Source organism: Bos taurus, chromosome 11 (assembly GCF_002263795.3).
Source record: "Bos taurus isolate L1 Dominette 01449 registration number 42190680 breed Hereford chromosome 11, ARS-UCD2.0, whole genome shotgun sequence".
NCBI lineage: Eukaryota > Metazoa > Chordata > Mammalia > Artiodactyla > Bovidae > Bos > Bos taurus.
The window spans coordinates 103,270,526-103,290,223 of record NC_037338.1 but is presented as its reverse complement, the minus strand read 5'-3'; the positions used below and the strand labels follow the sequence as shown (position 1 = coordinate 103,290,223).

The window sequence follows — 19,698 nt, the reverse complement described above, 5'->3', positions numbered from 1 at the left end:
AAGTTCATAGCAATACAGGCACACCTCAAGAAACAAGAAAAAAGTCAAATAAATAACCTAACTCTACACCTAAAGCAACTAGAAAAGGAAGAAATGAAGAACCCCAGGGTTAGTAGAAGGAAAGAAATCTTAAAAATTAGAGCAGAAATAAATGCAAAAGAAACAAAAGATACCATAGCAAAAATCAACAAAGCCAAAAGCTGGTTCTTTGAAAGGATAAATAAAATTGACAAACCATTAGCCAGACTCATCAAGAAACAAAGGGAGAAAAATCAAATCAATAAAATTAGAAACGAAAATGGAGAGATCACAACAGACAACACAGAAATACAAAGGATCATAAGAGACTATTATCAACAATTATATGCCAATAAAATGGACAACGAGGAAGAAATGGACAAATTCTTAGAAAAGTACAACTTTCCAAAACTGGACCAGGAAGAAATAGAAAACCTTAACAGACCCATCACAAGCATGGAAATTGAAACTGTAATCAAAAATCTTCCAGCAAACAAAAGCCCAGGTCCAGACGGCTTCACAGCTGAATTCTACCAAAAATTTAGAGAAGAGCTAACACCTATCCTGCTCAAACTCTTCCAGAAAATTGCAGAGGAAGGTAAACTTCCAAACTCATTCTATGAGGCCACCATCACCCTAATACCAAAACCTGACAAAGATCCCACAAAAAAAGAAAACTACAGGCCAATATCACTGATGAACATAGATGCAAAAATCCTAAACAAAATTCTAGCAATCAGAATCCAACAACACATTAAAAAGATCATACACCATAACCAAGTGGGCTTTATCCCAGGGATGCAAGGATTCTTCAATATCCGCAAATCAATCAATGTAATACGTCACATTAACAAATTGAAAAATAAAAACCATATGATTATCTCAATAGATACAGAGAAAGCCTTTGACAAAATTCAACACCCATTTATGATAAAAACTCTCCAGAAAGCAGGAATAGAAGGAACATACCTCAACATAATAAAAGCTATATATGACAAACCCACAGCAAACATTATCCTCAATGGTGAAAAATTGAAAGCATTTCCTCTAAAGTCAGGAACAAGACAAGGGTGCCCACTTTCACCATTACTATTCAACATAGTTTTGGAAGTTTTGGCCACAGCAATCAGAGCAGAAAAAGAAATAAAAGGAATCCAAATTGGAAAAGAAGAAGTAAAACTCTCACTATTTGCAGATGACATGATCTTCTACATAGAAAACCCTAAAGACTCCACCAGAAAATTACTAGAACTAATCAATGACTATAGTAAAGTTGCAGGATATAAAATCAACACACAGAAATCCCTTGCATTCCTATACACTAATAATGAGAAAACAGAAAGAGAAATTAAGGAAACAATTCCATTCACCATTGCAACGAAAAGAATAAAATACTTAGGAATATATCTACCTAAAGAAACTAAAGACCTATATATAGAAAACTATAAAACACTGGTGAAAGAAATCAAAGAGGACACTAATAGATGGAGAAATATACCATAAAAAAAAAAAAAGATTGTGTTATCTGCAAACAGGTAATTTTATGTCTTCCTTTCCAGTGTGGGTGGCGTTCGTGGGCACACCCATGTTCCTCTTCGTCACACAGAGCTGTGGTCAGGCCATCCTCACTGCTGAGCAGCAGTCCTGTGCTGTTGCTCGGATCATCTTGCTGTCAGTGGACATTTGGGTTCCTTGTGGCCTTTGACTCTCGCCCGTAGAAGTCCTCTGGTGTTGTTCAGTCGCTCAGTCGCGTCCAGCTCTTTGCAGCCCCACAGACTGCAGCATGCCAGGCTTCCCTGTCTTTCACCATCTTCCCGAGTTTGCTCAAATTAATATCCACTGAGTCAGTGATGCCATCTAACCATCTCATCCTCTGTCACCGCCTTCTCCTCCCGCCCTCAATCTGGAAGTCCTTTAGTGACTTACAACTCCATTTATTTGTGGACCAAAACTGAATATTTAGTGTTGCATACTAAACAAACATTCAATACTAAAGGAATGACTAGATAGTTAATTAAATATTTAAAGAGTAGAATCGCTGGACCCTGAGCAGATGTGCTTCTATTAAAAACTACAAAAGCTTTTCCCAGAGTGGCTGTACCATGTGGTATCCCCACCGACAGCACTCCAGAATGCTCATTTTGCATCCTTGCGGAGACGGGGTGAGTCAGCCCTTAATTTTAGCTGTTCCAGTGGGTGTGACGTCGGAGGACACCTTGGCTTGGGTTAACCTCTCTGGTGACTAGTGATGGCAGGCACCTTCTCACGGGCTTGTTGGCCATTCGTTTGCCTCCTGTTGTGAAGTGTCTGTTCCCACCTGCTGCCCGATTTCAAACTGGGCGGTTTGTTTTTCGCTGTTGGCTTTGTAGCAAGGCCTTCAGAGAGGCCTCTGGAGCCTCACTCCCGGATTCCAGCTTGCGGCCCTGGGGGACGGGCGAGAGCCGACGGCCTCCATCGCGGGGCCCTGTTCTTTGGAGAAGTGGACACTTCCTGGGTTAGAACTCTGGCTCAGGGTCTGTTTACCCCATCGGCACTTTCCAGGGACGGTTTCTCATCCTCCGTCCTCCGTCATCTCGGAGGAAAAGCGAAGCCAGAGTTTCCTGCGTGATGCTACCTTTGAGTTTCAGGGGGCCTGACAGTGGTTTGCATTGCTTGGAGTTTGTCGAGTGTCTAGAATCCAAACATTGTCCTTTATCAAGTTTGGGTTTTTGTTTCTCCGTTATTTCTTTAAAGTGTTCTGATCATTTCTTTGGGGGTGTGTGTGTGTTGGCCTGTGTCGCTCCCTTCTCTCCACGAGGCTCCAGTTCAGTGCACATCAGGCCTTTGGATCCTGCTTATGGTTGCTGACATGCTCTTCATTTTTTGAAAAAAGATTTCTCTGGCTGTGCTGGGTCTTAGTTGCAGCATGCGGAATCTTTAGTTCTGAGCGTGTGAACTCTTTGCTGTGGCGTGGGACGTCTAGATTCCTGACCAGGGATCGAACCTAGGCCTTTCCAACTTGGCCCTCTTTCTAGCAGCCGTGTCTGCAGGGCGGTGTCTGGAGCTCAGGCGTGGCCTGGGGCGGCTGGCCTCTATTTCCTGGCCTCCTCTCCCCCATCACGGGGCTTTGCGATGCTTTCCGTGCCCTCAGGCCCACCCATGTGGGGCCCGGCCCTCCGCACCCTGCTCCTGCTCAGCCAGAGGCCCCGTCGGGCCGGCTCTGGGTCTGGACAAAGCCCACCGGAGGGTCCTTCCTCCTGCCCTCTGCCACCCGAGGCTGAGAGAGAAGGCCGCTCCCTTCCGGAGAGGAAAGGTGTGGGGGATCGGGGATGAAAGAGCTGCATGCCTGGGTGCCTCTTGCCCGGCTGGGCGGGAGGGCTCAGCCGTCCTTCCTTCCTGTCCTCCCCCAGCCAGCCGTGTGGTCTGACCCACCGCACTCCACCAGCCCCCCGGGGCTGCCTCCGCCCTGGAGTCTGCCCACACCCGCACTGGACTGGCAGAGTCCCGACCAGGAGTAACTCATGCGGCTTAGTGGGCGTGGGTCCTGGGGACCCCTGCTCACAAGTCCAGAAAGCTCAGGACATCAATGCCCCCTGCCTCTGCCGGACCCAGCCTCCAAAACTGCCACTGGCATCCTGTCCAACGCTCTGGGTGCTTGACTCTGGCCCAGCTGCCTTGGCAATGGGCACCTTCAGGTGGGGCCACGTAGGGCCGGATGGGGGGTTGTCAGGGCTACCATTGTCCTTCTCTCCTGGAAACAAAGTCTTTCACATCATAGCAGGTAAAACGAATACAGATGCTGAGAAGAACATTCCTGTTTAAGACCCCACTGGCACTCTGGGGCAACTGGATGTCTTTTCTACCTACTGTCCTCAAGCCTCTTCATACTGTTCAAGGGGACGACAGAGGATGGGATGGTTGGATGGCATCACCGACTCGATGGACATGAGTGTGAGCAAGCTCCGGGAGATGGTGATGGACAGAAAGCCTGGCGTGCTGCAGTCCATGGGGTCGCAAAGACTCAGACACGACTGAGCGACTGAACTGAACCATCGTCAAGCAACTTAGTTTTTAAAAAATTGCAGTATAGTGTATTTATAGTGTTTCAGGTGGACAGCAATGTGATTCAGTTATATATATTTTTTTCAGTTTTTTTATTATAGGTTTTTATAAGGTATTGAATATAGTTTCCTCTGCTATACAGTAGGTCCTGGTTATTATCTGTCTTATATATGCAGCCAATATAAGTCAGTCGTGTCTGACTCTTTATGACCCCATGGACCGTAGCCCACCAGACTCTTCTGTCCATGGGATTCTCCAAGCAAGAATGCTGGAGTGGGTTGTCATGCCCTCCTCCAGGGGATCTTCCCAACCCAGGGATCGAACCCATGTCTCTTATATATAGTTGTTGGAGGAGGAAATGGCGACCCAATCCAGTGTTCTTGCTCAGAATTCCCCATGGACAGAGGAGCCTGGCGGACTACAGACCGTGGAGTCTGTAGAATTGGACACGACTTAGCCACTGAACAGCAACATGTATAGCTGTGTGTATATTTTAATCCCAAACTGCTAAATTATGTACCCCACTTTCCCCTTCGGTAACCACAAGTTTGTTTTCTATGTCTGTGAGTCTATTTCTCTTTGGTAAATAAGTTCATTTATTTTTTTAGATTCCACAAGAGACACCACATGATATTTATCTTTTTCTTACTTCACTTAGTATGATCATCTCTAGCTCCATCCATCTTGCTGCAAATGGCATTATGTCATTCTTTTTAATGGCTAAATAAGTGTTCCCTTGTATGTGTGTGCGTCTTATTTATCCCCGCAGGGGGACATTTAGGTCGCCTCTGTGCGTTGGCTGCTGTAAAGAGTGAGGCGGTGAACGCTGGGGTACGTGTATCTTTTCAAGTTAGAGTTTCCTCCGGATATTCACCCCTGTGCTCTGACTGTGGACTGTGGGCTCCAACTTCGCTGCCCGCTGCACCTGTTTCCTTCCACCTGGGAGTCTCTGGGTTTGCATTGGGCAGTGGGCAGCCCCAGTCCCACACAGAGCTCCAGAGCCTGGCTCAGACAGCCAGCAGCTTGGGGACACCCTGCTCTGGGCTCAGCTCCCCTCTGAGCCTCCTTCTGGAGGAGATGCTGCTTTCCTGTGGTCCAGAGTCATGAGCCCCCACCCAAGCGTCCCTCTGGGCTGCCCCAGTTCTCCCCAGACACCAGCTTTCCACACCAGCAGGCCCCAGCCACGTGGGCAGCTTCCTACGTGTCCCTTGCCATGGCCCAGCAGGCTGGAGTGGGGTTCCAGATAGGGAGCTGGGGGCCGGGCCCATGAGAGTGTGCTCTTCCCCAGGCTCCAGGCCATCCAGATGGAGTCTCCTTGTCCTGCATTTGGCTTCTTAGGAAGGGACTCAAAGCTCTCCATCCCCGCCGCCTGGGGCCCTGTTCCCAGGGCAGCTGACTCAGCAACTGAACAGACAGTGGTCCTGGGCGGGGTGGGTTTCCTGGTCCTCCACGCAGCCCTGGCCCCCATCCGCAAGGTTTCCAGGGCAGCAGGCTGTGCGCCCCTGCAGGGGGAGGGATGGGACCAACTCCTCCTCACCCTGGGGTGGTGCCCCCTGACCCGCCTTGCAGCTCCCCCTTGAGCTGCACTGCAGGCAGGTAGGGGTTTGGCAAGCACACGGGGGTGGTCTGGTCCCTATTCAGAGGGCAGGCTGGGGAGGCAGAGGGAACCCTGGGGTGGGGGCAGGGGCCTTGGGGGGTGGTGGGGGCTGGGCCCCGGTGAAGCCGGGGCTGGTGGGAAGCGCCCCAGGCCCTGGGGAGGGGGAGGAGCCTAGTAACATTTTCTGGGAAGGAAGGACCAACGCTCTCTCTTTTTAACCTTTTATTTTGCAGCACTGGGGATTCACAGGCAGGTGTGCAGAGAGCTCCCAGTCCCCCTCATCCCCTCACCTGATGCCGACCTCCTGCAGGGCCATGGGGCAGCACGCTGCCCCCACCCGTGCTGGGGTGGGTACCACCCATCCTTGCAGATTCTCTGTCCTTCCTGCCCGGCAGCCGTGTCCGCCGCTGCCCAGAGCCTCCGGCCCGTGAGAGCCCTGCCCTCCTCCAGGGCCCCCCCGCCGCTGCCCCCTGAGATGGCTGTGGTTTTGTCCCTGGAAACCGAGCCCTGGAGGTTGGCTGCTTTCACTCGACCTGACTCCCTGGAGGCCCGTCGTCTGCGTGGTCTCTGGTGTGAGGCTCGACCACACTTTGTTCGGCTGCTGGTCCACAGGGAGCCCCGGGCTGTCACAGCTGGGGGACGCTGGGCAGAGCTGCCCAGAGGTCGTGGTGTGGGCATGATCTCATGTCTCTCGGGTGGATGCCCAGTGGACAGTCAACTTTTAACCCACGAAGCAACTGTGGGCTGCTCAGGACCTCCCAGTGAACTCACCAAGAGGTGGGGTGAGGGCAGGGGTCGCTGGTATCAGAGGGAAGGGAGTAGAGAGGCGCATGGGCTGGTTGATGACCTTGGGGACCCCTCCCCCCAAACCTCGCAGACCCTCATCAGAGGGGCCTGCAGGCCCCTGCTTCTCAGAAGAGACGCTCTGGCGGGCCAGTCCCTGCAGGAGGACACGGTGAGCTTACAGGGGCCAGGCCAGTTCCTGCGAGGGGAGGTCAGCTGGAGGAGGAGCCTTTGTGTGGTGGACAGTCCCCCCAACCCCAACAAGACGTCTGCCCTCAGATCTCAGTGTCCAGAACCTGGGAATGGGATCTTGTTTAGGGAAAGCTCTCTGCAGAAGGGATAAGGGTGAGGATCTTGAGATGAGGTTGTCCTGGAGAAGGCCAGTGGTCCTCGCTCCAACAATGTGTCCTCAAAAGAGACGGAAGGAGAGAGACACGGACCCAGAGGAGGAGCAGTGCGACCAGGAGCTGAGACTGCGTGATGCGGCTACGGGCCCGGGGAGCTGGGAGACGCAGGAGGGGCCTTGGAGCCTCCAGAGGGAGCTCAGCCTTGCTCACGCCTGGATTTCAGACTCTGGGCTCAGAACTGCAAGAAGACGAGCTGCTGCTCTTTGGGGCCCGGTTTGCGGTCCAGCGTTACAGCCACCCCAGACCCGGAGGCAGGCATGTTTGCCCAGCCCCCACCACCCCAGGAGGCTCCCCGTTTTGGGGGCAGGATGAACCTCGCATGCAGGGTGAGGGATGGGCTTGGAGAGGGGCCCCCACAGTCCCTCCGGCTTCTTCTGCCGCCCGGCCAGCCCCCAGCTGAGCTCACGCACCAGAAGGCCTGGATGGGCGCCTCTACCTCGTGTAACAGGGATCTGGGAAGACAGTCAGGTTCTCAGACAGGGACTGCCTGAGGTCCCTGCCCCACCCCAGGCCCTGGGCTCCGTCCCCACCCCCATCCCCTTGAGTGCCTCGCTGGCCCAGGCTGCTGGCGTGGAAGGCAGTGACGCCTACCCTGGTTGCTGAAGGGGATAACCTTTTCTGGGCCAAGTCCGTGTGATCTGCAGGCTTTGTGGAATCTGTCCAGGAAGCTGGATTTCAGCTCTGGGAACCGTCCTGTGGACACAACAGTTTGGGGCCGTGTGGGGAGGGGAGGCGAGGGGAAGGAGTGGCAGGTGTGGGGCACCTGGACGAGGTGGGCACCCGCCACATCATGCCACGGGCTGCGGGCACCTCAGGGCGTGGCCAGACCCGCACCTCCCCGGGGATGGGGCCGTGGGAAGCAAGGAGGAGCCCCGGGACACGGTACCGTAAAGTGCCAGCACTTGCGTGGCCGTCCCATTCCTGAAGTTCCGCATGTGCAAGATGACGTAACGCTGGTAGTCGGCCTCCAGGATCCGCAGGCTGTTCTCCCCCAGGTCTGCACAGAAGCTCTGCTCAGAGCCTGCAGCCCCTGGGGCCCGCACCACAGACTCTCGAGGGTGCAGGGGCCGGCGGGGCCCCTGGTGCTCCAGAGCTCCCCATGCACGGGCCCCCACTTGCCCTCCCGCCGCCCTTTACAGGCCAGGCCCACCCTCCTCGCTTTGGGGTCGGCTATCAGGGAGTCCCATAAACCCCTAAATCGGGGCTCACCGGGAGTGGGGCTGTCAGACAAGGGTCCACTTACAGTTGATGGTATATTCCCCGCTCTTGCCTGTTTTGCCGCAGACCACGGCCACGTCCGTGCACTCTGCATGCAACCTGGAGCCCAGGGGTGATGCTCACAGCGCAGCCCCACCTGACCGCGTGTGACCAGCGCCCCCCACTCCTCCCCACACCTTCACCACGTCCCCTGAACCCCTGCCCCAGCCTTAGCACTCTGCTGCCCCCTACCCGGTGCCCCCTGCCCCACATACAGCGCCCCCTCACCCCCAGCTTGGTCAGACGCCAATCCACATGGGTGGGGCCTGGGGTGAGACTGCAGGGGGGCAGGGTGGATGGGGGCCTCCGTGCTCCCCAATTCCGGAGGATGGGGACAACACTCACATGAAGTGGAAACTGAGCTTGAGACCACCGTCCTCCACGACCTGAATGCCCTCTATGAAGATCCTCAGGTCTCCATCTTCCTCTATCCGCTTCCTGTTGTCTGCAGCCATGGAGATGGAGTACCAGGTCCCAGAGACCTGGAGGGCAGAGGTCGCGGTGGGTGCGGGCATCCTCACGTCTTGGTGCCTGCTCCCTCCCGGAGCCAGGTCGTGGGCATGCAGCTCCCACCTAGCATCCAGACCCCCGGGGAGGGCCCGGACCGCAGCCCCACCTTGGAAATATCATAGTTCCTCTGCACGATGCGCTGGGGGTTGAAATCCTGGGCGCAGACCAGGCCCAGCCCCAGACTCAGCAGGAGCAGCGCCATGCCCTCCAGTGGGTGGGCGCCTGGCCTGCCTGCTGCCCGCTCCCTTTATTCCCCTCCCTGTGCCTTGGTTTCCGGCCCCAGCTCTTCTGCATCCTCTGCACAGGCCTCCGCTTACTGGGAACTTGGCCAAAAGCCGCCGTGGCCGCCCCCGTCCTCCGCAGGCAACGACTGGCTCTGGCTGCTGCCCAGATGGGGGCCTGGCTGGGTCTGAAGTCGCAAAGGGAAGTGGGGACAGGCTGGTGTCTTGGCCTGAAGCCACGCCGGCCACAGAGGCGGGTGGCACCAGGGCCTATCTGAGCCTTCAGATGCGAGTGGCAGAGGATGGCGCCCCTTCCAGCCCAGCCTGCCTGGGTGCTCTGATTTCAGAGCACTGAGGGGTCCTGGCAGCCACGCGTGCAGGTCAGGGTCCTAAGCTTCGATGGACAGCTCCTCATTCCCCTGGTGCATCCGGGCACAAAGTGGGCTGGTGGTCAGGGTGCAGGCTGAGCTGGACCAACTGGGGCATCAGATGCTAAGTCCTATTTTAGAGAACAGACACGGTTTATGTGTTAATAGAATATTTTTTTTTATTGGGCACCTACTGTGTCCAGGCTCTAGGGTTAGAGTGAAGCACCCAGTCTCAGGAGATGCCTCTGGTCCATGAGCCAGATTCCTGGAGGCTGGGCCGGGAGGCACTTTTTCACAGAAGTGCTCTCTGCACACCGACAGCCCCCGGGATCTGATTGGAAGGTCACAGACTCTGTCATGGAGGATGGCTGTGACCACAACACAGCTCTGACATGCCTTCCGGGGTCAAGGCGTCTGTGACCCCACGGGACAAGTTGAGGGGTTGGTGCTTTGGCGCTGGGGCCCTGTGACTCTGTCTAGGGTGATGCCTGCTTGAAGGGCCCTCCAGGGCTGCTGGAAGGGGCTGGATTCTTGAGCCCGGGAGAGGAGTGTCTACGGCCTGTCCCCACCACCCTCGCCCCCGTGCCTGCCGGGGTCACCTTCCCATCGAGACGCAGCCATGGATGTTAGGCTCCAGGAACGATGACAGACATGGACACACAAGTACATACGTGCAAACATGCACGTGTCAAAGCGTACCCATGCACACTCACATGTGTGCACACGGCCCCATCCCACACCCCAGATGCTTTAACGCATCTGACAGATCTTGTAACTTGAAGGTGTTATTTCTATAATCAGAAAGATGTACTTAAAAAATGTGCTGAAAAGCAGAAGGAGGGGTTTGCTCTCCTCGGGGAGTCCACGGCCTGGAGATGACGGAGGAGAGGGCCACCCTTCTCTGTCACAACCGTGCACAAACTACTTAAAACTCCTCTGTAAGGTCAGTCTCTAGGAAGCAGGGAGGGATGACAGAGGAAGTGAGATGCAAGAGAGAATTTAAACTAAGAAACTCTCCTGATGGTCCCATGGTCAGAACCTGCCTTGCCAGGCAGGGGACGTGGGTTTGATCCCTGGCTGGGGAACTAAGACCCCACCTGCCCTGGAGCAGTAAGCTTGTGCACTGCAGCTACTGAGCCCGTATGACAGACACAGCTAAGGAGCCCGCGCACCGCAGAGAAAGATTCCACACGAGCAACGAAGATCTAGCGTGCCACAAGTAAGACACGATGCAACTAAATAAATAAATATTAAAAAAAAATACCCTTTAGTTTTTCAAACAGGACAAAGTCCTGTCGTCCGGCAACCATGAGGAGCCCCGGGCGGCGTCATTGTGACCCGGACTTTCTGGGGCTTACATCATCAAAGGGGGTGCTGACATCACCACCCACAGAAGGCTCAATGCCACACGAGCCCACCTCGGTGTCTGCCTGGGACTCTACAAAGAGAGACCCAAAGAGATGCTTGAAAAGCATCCAAGCTGGTGAGCTGCCTTGGCGCCTGCCTCAGGAGTGTTGTCGCTGAGACGCTCTGCTGGAGACTCCCCCACCGTGGTACCCTGCCCCGTGGCATTGCTTGGGTTCACGGGGGCGGGGGTGGGGGAGGCAGTGCCCCCTTGTTGGGCAGTGGAAGCCTGGCCGGTGTCCAGCTGGAGTACGACGTGACCAGCCTTTGCTGGCTTTCAAAGTAGGAGATCAAAAGAAATAGGTAGAGTACGTTTCGTCAGACATTTGCGCTTAGCTCAGCAAATCCACGTAATCGCTATCAATTTACTGATGAGATAAAATTCTTTCCTTCGTCTTTAAGGCCTAGTCTGTGTTGAGCACTTGCTGCACATCCCAACTCAGACCAGCCACACTTCACGTGCTTGACGGCCACACGTGGCTACTCCTGGTCCGTGCAAGCTAAGGCCGCGTGCTGGTCAACTGGGTGCTGGCAGCGAAACCTCAGCGTCTCCATTCTGCTCAGTGCATAGCCCACAGCCCTGCAGACATGCGCACAGCGACCCCGCATAGAACACGTGACATAAGCCCCGCCGTTGGCTAGAGCCAAAGTCTCCATGTTAGCACCTGACGCCTTTCGTTCAGGTCGTAATCCCCGTTCCAGCGACTGCCTGGAGAAAGCTCACGCGTGCTTAGCCTGCTGTAGTCCTGGGGCAAATGGTGCATCTTACTGTCGCTGGGGGAGAAAGAGGAAAAGGTTAACTCTGGGGGCAGACTGCGTCCTCGTCACGACCTCGTTTTGCTGTCCCTGGTCTCAAGTGGAGGGTCTGTCGCATGTCTTCCATGAAGCCAAGGTGGACATTGATAAGGCCCAGGGGTATCCAAGACGGCACTCAGTCCCCAGAGGAGTGGCCAGCACCCCAAGGAGACCCTAGTGGAGCAGAGGTGTCCCCGTCTCCCCGCCCTCTCCCCAGGGCTGAGCATCCTGGGGCCAGACGCCTGGGTTGGGGCCCCAGTGTGTCTGAATGAGTCCACGAGTCCGTCATCGGGAGGCGGCAGAAGTTTTCAACTCTGTTTAAAACTGACTTCTCTCTCCTTCTCCTCTAGGAGACGATGAACTGTAAAAGGAAAATGCTGCTGTTGATTCTGGGTCTTTCATTGCTCCTGTTGTTTGATCATTATTCCAGGTAAATAGAAGATCTCAGGGAATCGACGCCTGCAGTGCTTGGCAGAGCTGCTCGAAACCTCCCGAGTTTTGTCCAAAGCTGTTAATAACACTTTCGAAATGAATCAGATGTTACCTCCCCTCTCTGTGGGACCAAGCCAAGTATACTTTCATTCTTTCATTTTTAAACATCCAGCACGTAGTGATCAAGCCCTGGCTGGGCCCCAGGCTCTGTCCTAGGTGCTCAAGGAGCCACGGTAATAGGGGGAGAAGGTCGCAGGGGGAGAAGGCAGAGCAAACAGAGCAGAGCGTTGGGGATAACTTTAGAGGCTATTTATTTGTTTGGTCACGCTGGGTCTCAGTTGCAGCACTCAGGGTCTTCGATCGTCACTGTGGCATGCGGGATCTTTAGTTGCGACATGCAAACCCTTAGTTTTGGCAAGTGGGATCTAGTTCCCTGACCTGGGGTCAAACCCAGGCCCCCCTGAACTGGAACCGCAGAGTCCTAGCCACTGGGCCACCAGGGAAGTCCCTGGGATAGCCTATTTTACATAAATAAGGTCACCAAGAAAAACTAAAATGCAGTCATCGCACCGAGTTGCTATTTCAGACAAATTACAAGTGGTCCCAAAGTTCCATCTTGTTCGGACATAAACAGGACAGCAGTGACCTGCCCCGGCAGCCTGTGTGAGCCAGGGATGCATCTGTGCCAGCTCAGTTTCTCATGGAGAAAAATGCAAGTTCTTCCTTCATTTGTGCCCATGTCTTGTGGGCTCCTTCATGAGCAGTGCAAACTTCCCAGATGCCATTTGAAAAGCAGTCTTATCATGAGAGACAATGTCTTTAAAAACAAAACCTTTGCAAAACGCAGATCTGATAAAAAGGCTTGTATCCAAAATATGCAAAGAACTCTTAAAACTCAACAAGGAAAAGAAAAACTTTATTAAATGGGCAAAATCTCACCCAAGAAGACATAAAGATGGCAAGTAGGCATCCAAAAAGATGCTGGACATCATTTGTCATTAGATAATTGGGCTTCCCTGGTAGCTCAGCTGGTGAAGAATTTGCCTGCAATGCATGAGACCCTGGTTCGATCCTGGGTCAGGCAGATCCCCTGCCTGGAGAAGGGATAGGCTACCCACTTCAGTATTCTTGGGCTTCCCTGGTGGCTCAACTGGTAAAGAATCTGCCTGCAATGTGGGAGATCTGAGTTCGATCCCTGGGTTGGGAAGATCCCCTGGAGAAGGGAATGGCTATCCACTCCAGTGTTCTGGCCTGGAGAATTCCATGGACTGTATAGTCTATGGGGTCACACAGAGTCGGACACAACTGAACAATTTTCACTTTCAATTGCAAATTAAGACACCAACCAGGCACCATGACACGTCTGTTAGCACAGCCCTATGGTATAGCCACATTGAAGACAGCGTGATGGTTTCTTACAAAGCTAAATATGGTCTTTCCGGTGATCCAGCTTGGGTGTTCTTAAGTATCATTAATCCAAGTAATTTGAAAGCGTATGTTCACAAACAGCCCACATAAGGTTTTATAGCAGCTTTATCCACAATGTCTAAAATCTGGAAGCAATCAAGATGTCCTGCAGTAGATGAAAGGGTAAATAAACTGCGGTGCATCCAGATAAATGGATATGATTCAACGATGAAAAGAAACAAGCTATCAAGCCAGGAAAAGATACAGAGGAAGTATCAGTACACATTGGTAAGGGAAAGAAGCCAGAAGCCAATCTGAAAAGACTACCTACTGTATGATTCCAGCCACGTGAAATTCTGGAAAAGGCAAAACTGCAGAGACAGTAAAGGGATCAGGGGTCTCGGGGTTTGGGGAGGAGTGGCTGGACGAGCACCGAAGGTCTGGGGCAGTGGAACTGCTTACGGTGGGCCTGTGACACTACACCTGTTTCAAAACCCTTAGAATTTTCTAACGAAGAGTGAATTTTAACCTAGACAAATTCAACTCTCATTTAGGAAGTCGAGGGAATCCCAGGAAGGATTGCTGTATGTGACCAAAGTCATCGAACTGTATCAAACATGCCAGAAGTAAGCTCCCTGAGGGCTGAGGAAGGTGTTGAGAGAAGTCACCTTGGAAACCAGTGGAGTCTGTGCTTTGTTGTTTCTCAGCCCATGGACTGCAGCACGCCAGGCTTCCCTGTCCTTCACCAACTCCTGGAATCTGCTTAAATTCATGTCCATTGAGTTGGTGATGCCATCCAAGCATCTTATCCTCGGTTGCCCCCTTATCATCCTGCCATCAATCTTTTCCAGCATCAGGATCTTTTCCAATGAGTCAGCTCAGCTCTTTGGAGTCTGCAAACATAAGGGGAAGACAGCCACGCAGGGGACTGTCTCTAGTGGATAACATCAGTTCCCCACAGGAGGGCAGGATGGCAGCTCTGATGCCAGCATGCATGCATCTGGGGACGGAACAGTTGAGTGAGTGGACGGTGAGTGACCATGCATGGGTAATCCAGGGACAGTTAGGTGATACCTGCGGTGATGCATTAAAGCTGGAGACACCAGTCTGCACTGACCTGTAGCTTCATGGAGCAGGGGAGAGTTACCTGGGGAAGTATTTCCAGATACATGCCTCTGTGCCAGTTGGGACAACTACACACATGCCTTCCCTGCTTGCCCAGCTGAGAGGACCTAGAAACGAGGAGCCCACAGGAGCAGCGAGCACTCCCAGCCCCAGACCTTGGTTTCTAATATTATTCTACAAAACAAAGCAAAACCCCAAGCCAGGCTTCCTTGGAGACGTGGCTATTTCTAGGACGGGAGACAGAATGTATACAGGATGAGCCTGGAGCAAAGGGACAAAAGAGCCTGTGAAAGAGCTTCCAGTGGATAAAGTGGGAAGAATCTGAGCAAGAAAAGAAAGTTGTATTGGGTTATATCCCAAAGCATAAAGCAGATCTTCCTGAGTGCACATTGATATAAATAAAGGACTGAATCAACAAGAACATAGATGACAGAGAAGAGACAACACCCCATTCATAAGAATCCCGAGTAATCGATGGAGACACTGCCCCGCAGGAGGCGGAATGTGTGGGCTGCCATAGCGATTCCCTATAAAGATTACAGTGTGGATTTTAAGTGAAGTCGCTCAGTCGTGTCCGACTCTTTGCAACCCTGTGGACCAGGCTCCTCCGTCCATGGAATTTTCCAGGCAAGAGTACTGGAGTGGGTTGCCATTTCCTTTTCCAGAGGATCTTCCCAACACAGGGATGGAACCTGCATCTCTTCTGTCTCTTGAATTGGCAGATGGGTTGTTTACCACTAGTGCTAACTGGGAAGCCAAAGAAGGCTTCGTGAATGTGAACGTGAAGTCGCTCAGTCGTGTCCGACTCGTTGTGACCCCATGGACTGTAGCCTACGAGGCTCCTCAGCCCATGGGATTTTCCAGGCAAGAATACTGGAGTGGGTTGCCATTTCCTTCTCCAGGAGATCTTCCCGACCCAGGGATTGAACCCGGGTTTCCCACATTGTAGGCAGATGCTTTACCGTCTGAGCCACCAGGGAAGTCCTCAAAGAAGGCTTAGCGTTGAAGAATTGATATCTTTGAACTGTGGTGCTGGAGAAGACTCTTGAGAGTCCCTTGGACTGCAAAAAGATCCAACCAGTCCATCCTAAAGGAAATCAACCCTGAATATTCAATGGAAGGATTGATGCTGAAGCTCCAATACTTTGGCCACCTGATGCGAAGAGCTGACTCATTGGAAAAGACCCTGATGCTGGGAAAGACTAAAGACAGGGGGAGAAGGGGAGTACAGAGGATGAGATGATTGGATGGCATCACCGATTCGAAGGACATGAATTTGAGCAAGCTCCGGGTGTTGGTGATGGACAGGGGAGCCTGCCTGCTATAGTCCATGGGGTTGCAAGAGTTGGATATGACTGAGTGACTTTTTCTTTTCTGCCCTCTGTCAGTGCATTAGCTGTGTGTACCATGGGTATAAGTGCAAGAACTCTGGTGTTGATCCAGGAAGAGGCAGGACGCCGGATGGTGGCCCCGCACCACTTGCTTCACTGGGCAGCCGACCTGGAGACAGTGGTGGGTGGGGCGCCTCCAGTAGACAGCGGGGGAAGGGCTGCCTTCTGTCTGGACACAGCTCTAACCTGCTGCTAGTTTTGCCAACTACACGCTCCTCCCTGCCTTCCTCCCTGGCCGTCATCTCCTTCCCCTGCACATCTCTCCCTTCCAAACCCAGGAAGATGTCTCCTCCCCAGCTGGCTGTCTCTGGTCCCAAATCAGGGCTGGACGTGCCGCGTTCAGCACTACACTCCAAGCTCTGTGGCTCCCCTTGGCACCGAACCCTGGGGCCTCTTTAGAGCCATCCCTCTGCCCCAGGTGCCGGGGGTGGGGTCCGGGGCTGCGGGCCCACTGCTGTAGGGCCAGCACCTAACAGCACTTCATGGGCTCTGCAGACACTTGTTGAATGAATGCTTGACTCATAATAACTTGGTTTTCCCTTCACATCCAGGAAAAATCAAGAAGAAGAACTTGAGCTCTCAGACTGGTTCAAGCCCAGGTAAAGATGAAAATGTCTGCCTGTGAACACATCCACACACACACCCATGCACACATGCACAACACAGGCACACACTTGCACACACACTCACAGACACAGACCCAGACACACAGGAACTCAATCTGCAGTAACTAGGTCTTTTCTTTTTCCCCAATCACCAAATTACAGCCATCCTGGGAGGTCCCAGTCGCTGGAGTTCATGCTGACCCGCTCCACTTGTTGGAAGCTTCCTGATTTATTGAAAATTCGATGAGCGGCTTCTCCTGATTTTGGCCTCAGCTCTCGGGGAAGAGTCCTGTCCCCTGTTGTGATTCTGGGGTACCTTGCTTCCTGATTACCTGTCATCATCCATTAGCCAATTCCCTCCTGGTTTTAGATTGTTTACCTTGCAGCTCTTGCCAGGAACGCTCCAGTGACTAACTTTGTACATATTAATACACGTTCTGACATTGTCTGGTGAGTTCATCTGTGGGGTAGATTCCCAAAAGAGTCATTAAGTCAAACAAGGCAGATACTTAAGTTTTTGTTTACATTATGCCTCTTTAAAGATTGAAAAAAATTGTCCACGACATGCTCACGACCCAGACCGCAGAAGCCACGGCGTCCGGCACGCAGAAAGGGGCTCCACAAGTCTTACCTGTTATCGCTGGTGCGGCCTCTGCTGCTGTCCTTGTAAAGGTACCCGTTCCACCGGTTTCTCTTTTGTTCAACAGAGGACGCCCCGATGTGATCACGACCACGAGCTGGCTTGCTCCCGTTGTCTGGGAAGGCACTTTCAGCAGAAAGATGCTGGAAAAACACTACAGAAGGCAGAATTTCACAACGGGCTTGGCCGTCTTTGCTACTGGCAGGTAGGGGTCGCCAAGCCTGTGCCACACTTTATTTTGGAAAAATGCACACCTCTGTCCACGGACCTCCCACCTCCAAAGGGCCACTCATCGGCCTCTGTAACCACTGTTTGTGGATGGCCTGTGAAAAGCAGGACATTGTTTTTCTCTCCTTCCTTGTTGTTATTCTTGTTCAGTCGCCGAGTCCCGCCTGAGTCTTTGCAACCCCATGGACTGTAGCCTGCCCGGCTGCTCTGTCCATAGGATTTCCCAGGCAAGAATACTGCAGTGGGTTGCCATTTCCTTCTCCGGGGAATCTTCCCAGCTAGGGATCGAACCTGAGTCTCCTGCATTGCAGGCAGATTCTTTACTGCGGGAGCCCCCTGTGAAGTCCTTCTCCTCCCTTAGCTGGATCATTAATACCACTTAGCTGTCTTTCCACTAACATCCAGTTAGCTCTCACACTCTTTTTTTTCCAACAGTCATTCCAAAACTTCAGAGGCTTTTCTCAGACTCCCCAGCCCACTACCTCCCCCTTCTGTAACCATTGCAGCTGAAATACAGGCCCGACCTCCTGCCTTCCTCCCTGGGAATTCTGCAGTGTCGACCTGGCGCCTCCCATGTGGATAGTGTTTGGTGATGCCCTTCCGAAAACGTTTAGGGAGGCAAGCGTCCTCCTCTGCACTGTGTTTCGCAGGCTTGCAGATCCGTACCTGGAGCTGTTCTTGAACTCGGCAAATAAGTACTTCCTGACTGGCTACAGAGTGATCTTCTACATTATGATGGACACCTTCATCAAGCTGCCCCAGATCAAGTGGGAGCCCCTCCGACAGTTCAAAGTGTTCATCGTCACTGAGAGCAGATGGTGGGACAACGACGTCGTGCGCATGAAGAGCTTGGCCAAGCACATTATCTGGGACATCCAGGGCGAGGTCGACTTCCTTTTCAGCATGACCGTCACCCAGATCTTCCAGAACAATGTGGGCGTGGAGGTCCTGGGCGAGTTGGTGGCTCAGCTCCATGGCTGGTGGTACTTCAAGGACCGTGCGAGTTTCCCCTACGAGAGGAGGCCCAAGTCGGCAGCTTACATCCCATTTGGCCAGGGCGATTTCTACTACGATGGTGCATTTGTGGGCGGCACACCCCAGGAGGTCCTGAACCTCGCGGAGGAGTACCTGAATGGAGTCATCCACGACCTCGGACTCAGGTTGAACAGCTCCTACGAAAAACACCTCAACAAATACTTTTTCCTCCGGAAGCCCACCAAGCTCTTATCCCCAGAGTACAACTGGGACGCTGACTTCTACCCGCCACCCCAGGTACAGTACGTCAAGGTGGCCCAGCAGTCCAAAAGGAGACACTGACTCCCCGGGACCGCAGGCCCCACCAGCAATGGTTCCCCCTGGTAGGTGGGATGTCTTCATATGTCCTAGGTTTGAGAGACACAGATGTTTATACTCACCCACAAGACATTTTTCTCCCTGCAATTTTGGGCCATCCAATTTGGCCACTGCAGGATAAAGAATAAAAGGCTGCTTATTGAATGTTTAACACATGGTGATGTTAATATCTATACACTGTAGATAACCTGGACATAATTGGAGGCATAAAATGAATTTTTTTTTAATGCAGAAAAGCTCTAGTTCAGAAAAAAAAAATATATATATATATATACATGGACACAGAAGGGCAAAGGATGATGTGTAGAGGAGAAAATGAAACTTCATGGCTTGCAAGTCCATCAAGGGGGTTGCTTTTCAGGCTGAGGAGGCACATTGCTGTGTTTAAGCACCTGGAACCATCTCACCCTATCTAGCTTGTGACTAGACATGTATGAACTAGAGACTTCCTACCAAATACATATCTTTCTTTTATTGTTTACACAGAGAAGTGTCAAGTTCATTTCTAAAATCTCTCGGCATTTTACTTATTTTTGAGAAGACAGGGGCTGAGCACAGGGGTGGAGGCAGATGTCTGCCAGGTGCAGGGAGGGTACCACTGGCCCGAGTCCTCGGGCAGCTGCAGGGCAGCGGGGAGATGCGACTCTGTGGCACTCCCTTTGCACATTCGAAAGGGCTCGACGTGGGCAGCTCGGAGCGCCATGAGCCTCAGGATGGGAAACCAGCCCCCATGGGTGGTGGGAATGGGGGCTGATGTGGCTAGCAGAGGTTTGTTCCTGGCAGTGAGTGTGAGGGCCGGAGAATCCCGTATCCTAAGGAGGCAGCCGTCTTCCTCCTCCTTCTCTTGGCTGCACTGCGAGGCACGTGGGATTTTAGGCTCCCAACCAGGGGTTAAACCTGCACCTTCTGCGTGGGAAGTGCGGCGTCTCGACCTCAGATGGCCAGGGGCGTGCCCACAGCCATTCTTCTTAATGAACCCTCTTTCCTGGGAGAGGACGCAGGCTGCGTAAGTGTGAAGGCCAGTATTGTCCTCCCCCAAATTCTTACATGGAGTCCTAGTCCCCAGGACCTCAGACCATAACCAATACGGAGAAAAGGCCTTTACAGAGATGACTG

The 19,698-nt window shown here is 52.8% G+C and overlaps 2 protein-coding genes across 5 annotated transcripts; one reads left to right on the top strand and one right to left on the bottom strand.

Moving 5' to 3' along the window:
- Positions 1-5,787: 5,787 nt before the first annotated feature.
- On the bottom strand, positions 5,788-10,019 carry LCN9 (lipocalin 9). 2 transcript variants are annotated; one of them, XM_010810536.4, is made up of 7 exons: positions 8,720-10,019; positions 8,449-8,585; positions 8,090-8,163; positions 7,733-7,843; positions 7,438-7,539; positions 7,257-7,298; positions 5,790-7,024 (listed from the first exon to the last, which is right to left on the bottom strand). In XM_010810536.4, the coding sequence occupies exons 1-6, from the start codon at positions 8,813-8,815 to the stop codon at positions 7,279-7,281; spliced, it is 540 nt and encodes a 179-aa protein (XP_010808838.1). In that variant the 5' UTR covers positions 8,816-10,019; the 3' UTR covers positions 5,790-7,024; positions 7,257-7,278. The 2 variants fall into 2 exon arrangements, with proteins under 2 accessions (XP_024855525.1, XP_010808838.1); XM_024999757.2 differs by having other exon boundaries at positions 5,788-7,298.
- Positions 10,020-10,559: 540 nt separating this feature from the next.
- On the top strand, positions 10,560-19,063 carry GLT6D1 (glycosyltransferase 6 domain containing 1). Of its 3 annotated transcripts, none has more exons than XM_024998817.2 (5): positions 10,560-10,755; positions 11,752-11,831; positions 16,308-16,355; positions 17,069-17,206; positions 17,880-19,063. In XM_024998817.2, exons 2-5 carry the CDS (start codon positions 11,758-11,760, stop codon positions 18,544-18,546), a joined length of 927 nt encoding a protein of 308 aa, XP_024854585.1. In that variant the 5' UTR covers positions 10,560-10,755; positions 11,752-11,757; the 3' UTR covers positions 18,547-19,063.
- The last annotated feature ends 635 nt before the right edge of the window (positions 19,064-19,698 follow it).

Coding starts and splice junctions, on each gene's coding strand:
- LCN9 (XM_024999757.2), bottom strand. CDS start 8,815: ATGGCGCTGCTCCTGCTGAGTCTGGGGCTGGGCCTGGTCTGCGCCCAG. Junction 8,586..8,719: donor GGAACTATGATATTTCCAAG/GTGGGGCTGCGG, acceptor TCTGCCCTCCAG/GTCTCTGGGACCTGGTACTC. Junction 7,540..7,732: donor GCAAGTGCTGGCACTTTACG/GTACCGTGTCCC, acceptor TTGTGTCCACAG/GACGGTTCCCAGAGCTGAAA.
- GLT6D1 (XM_024998817.2), top strand. CDS start 11,758: ATGAACTGTAAAAGGAAAATGCTGCTGTTGATTCTGGGTCTTTCATTG. Junction 11,832..16,307: donor TTGTTTGATCATTATTCCAG/GTAAATAGAAGA, acceptor CTTCACATCCAG/GAAAAATCAAGAAGAAGAAC. Junction 16,356..17,068: donor TCAGACTGGTTCAAGCCCAG/GTAAAGATGAAA, acceptor TTTGTTCAACAG/AGGACGCCCCGATGTGATCA.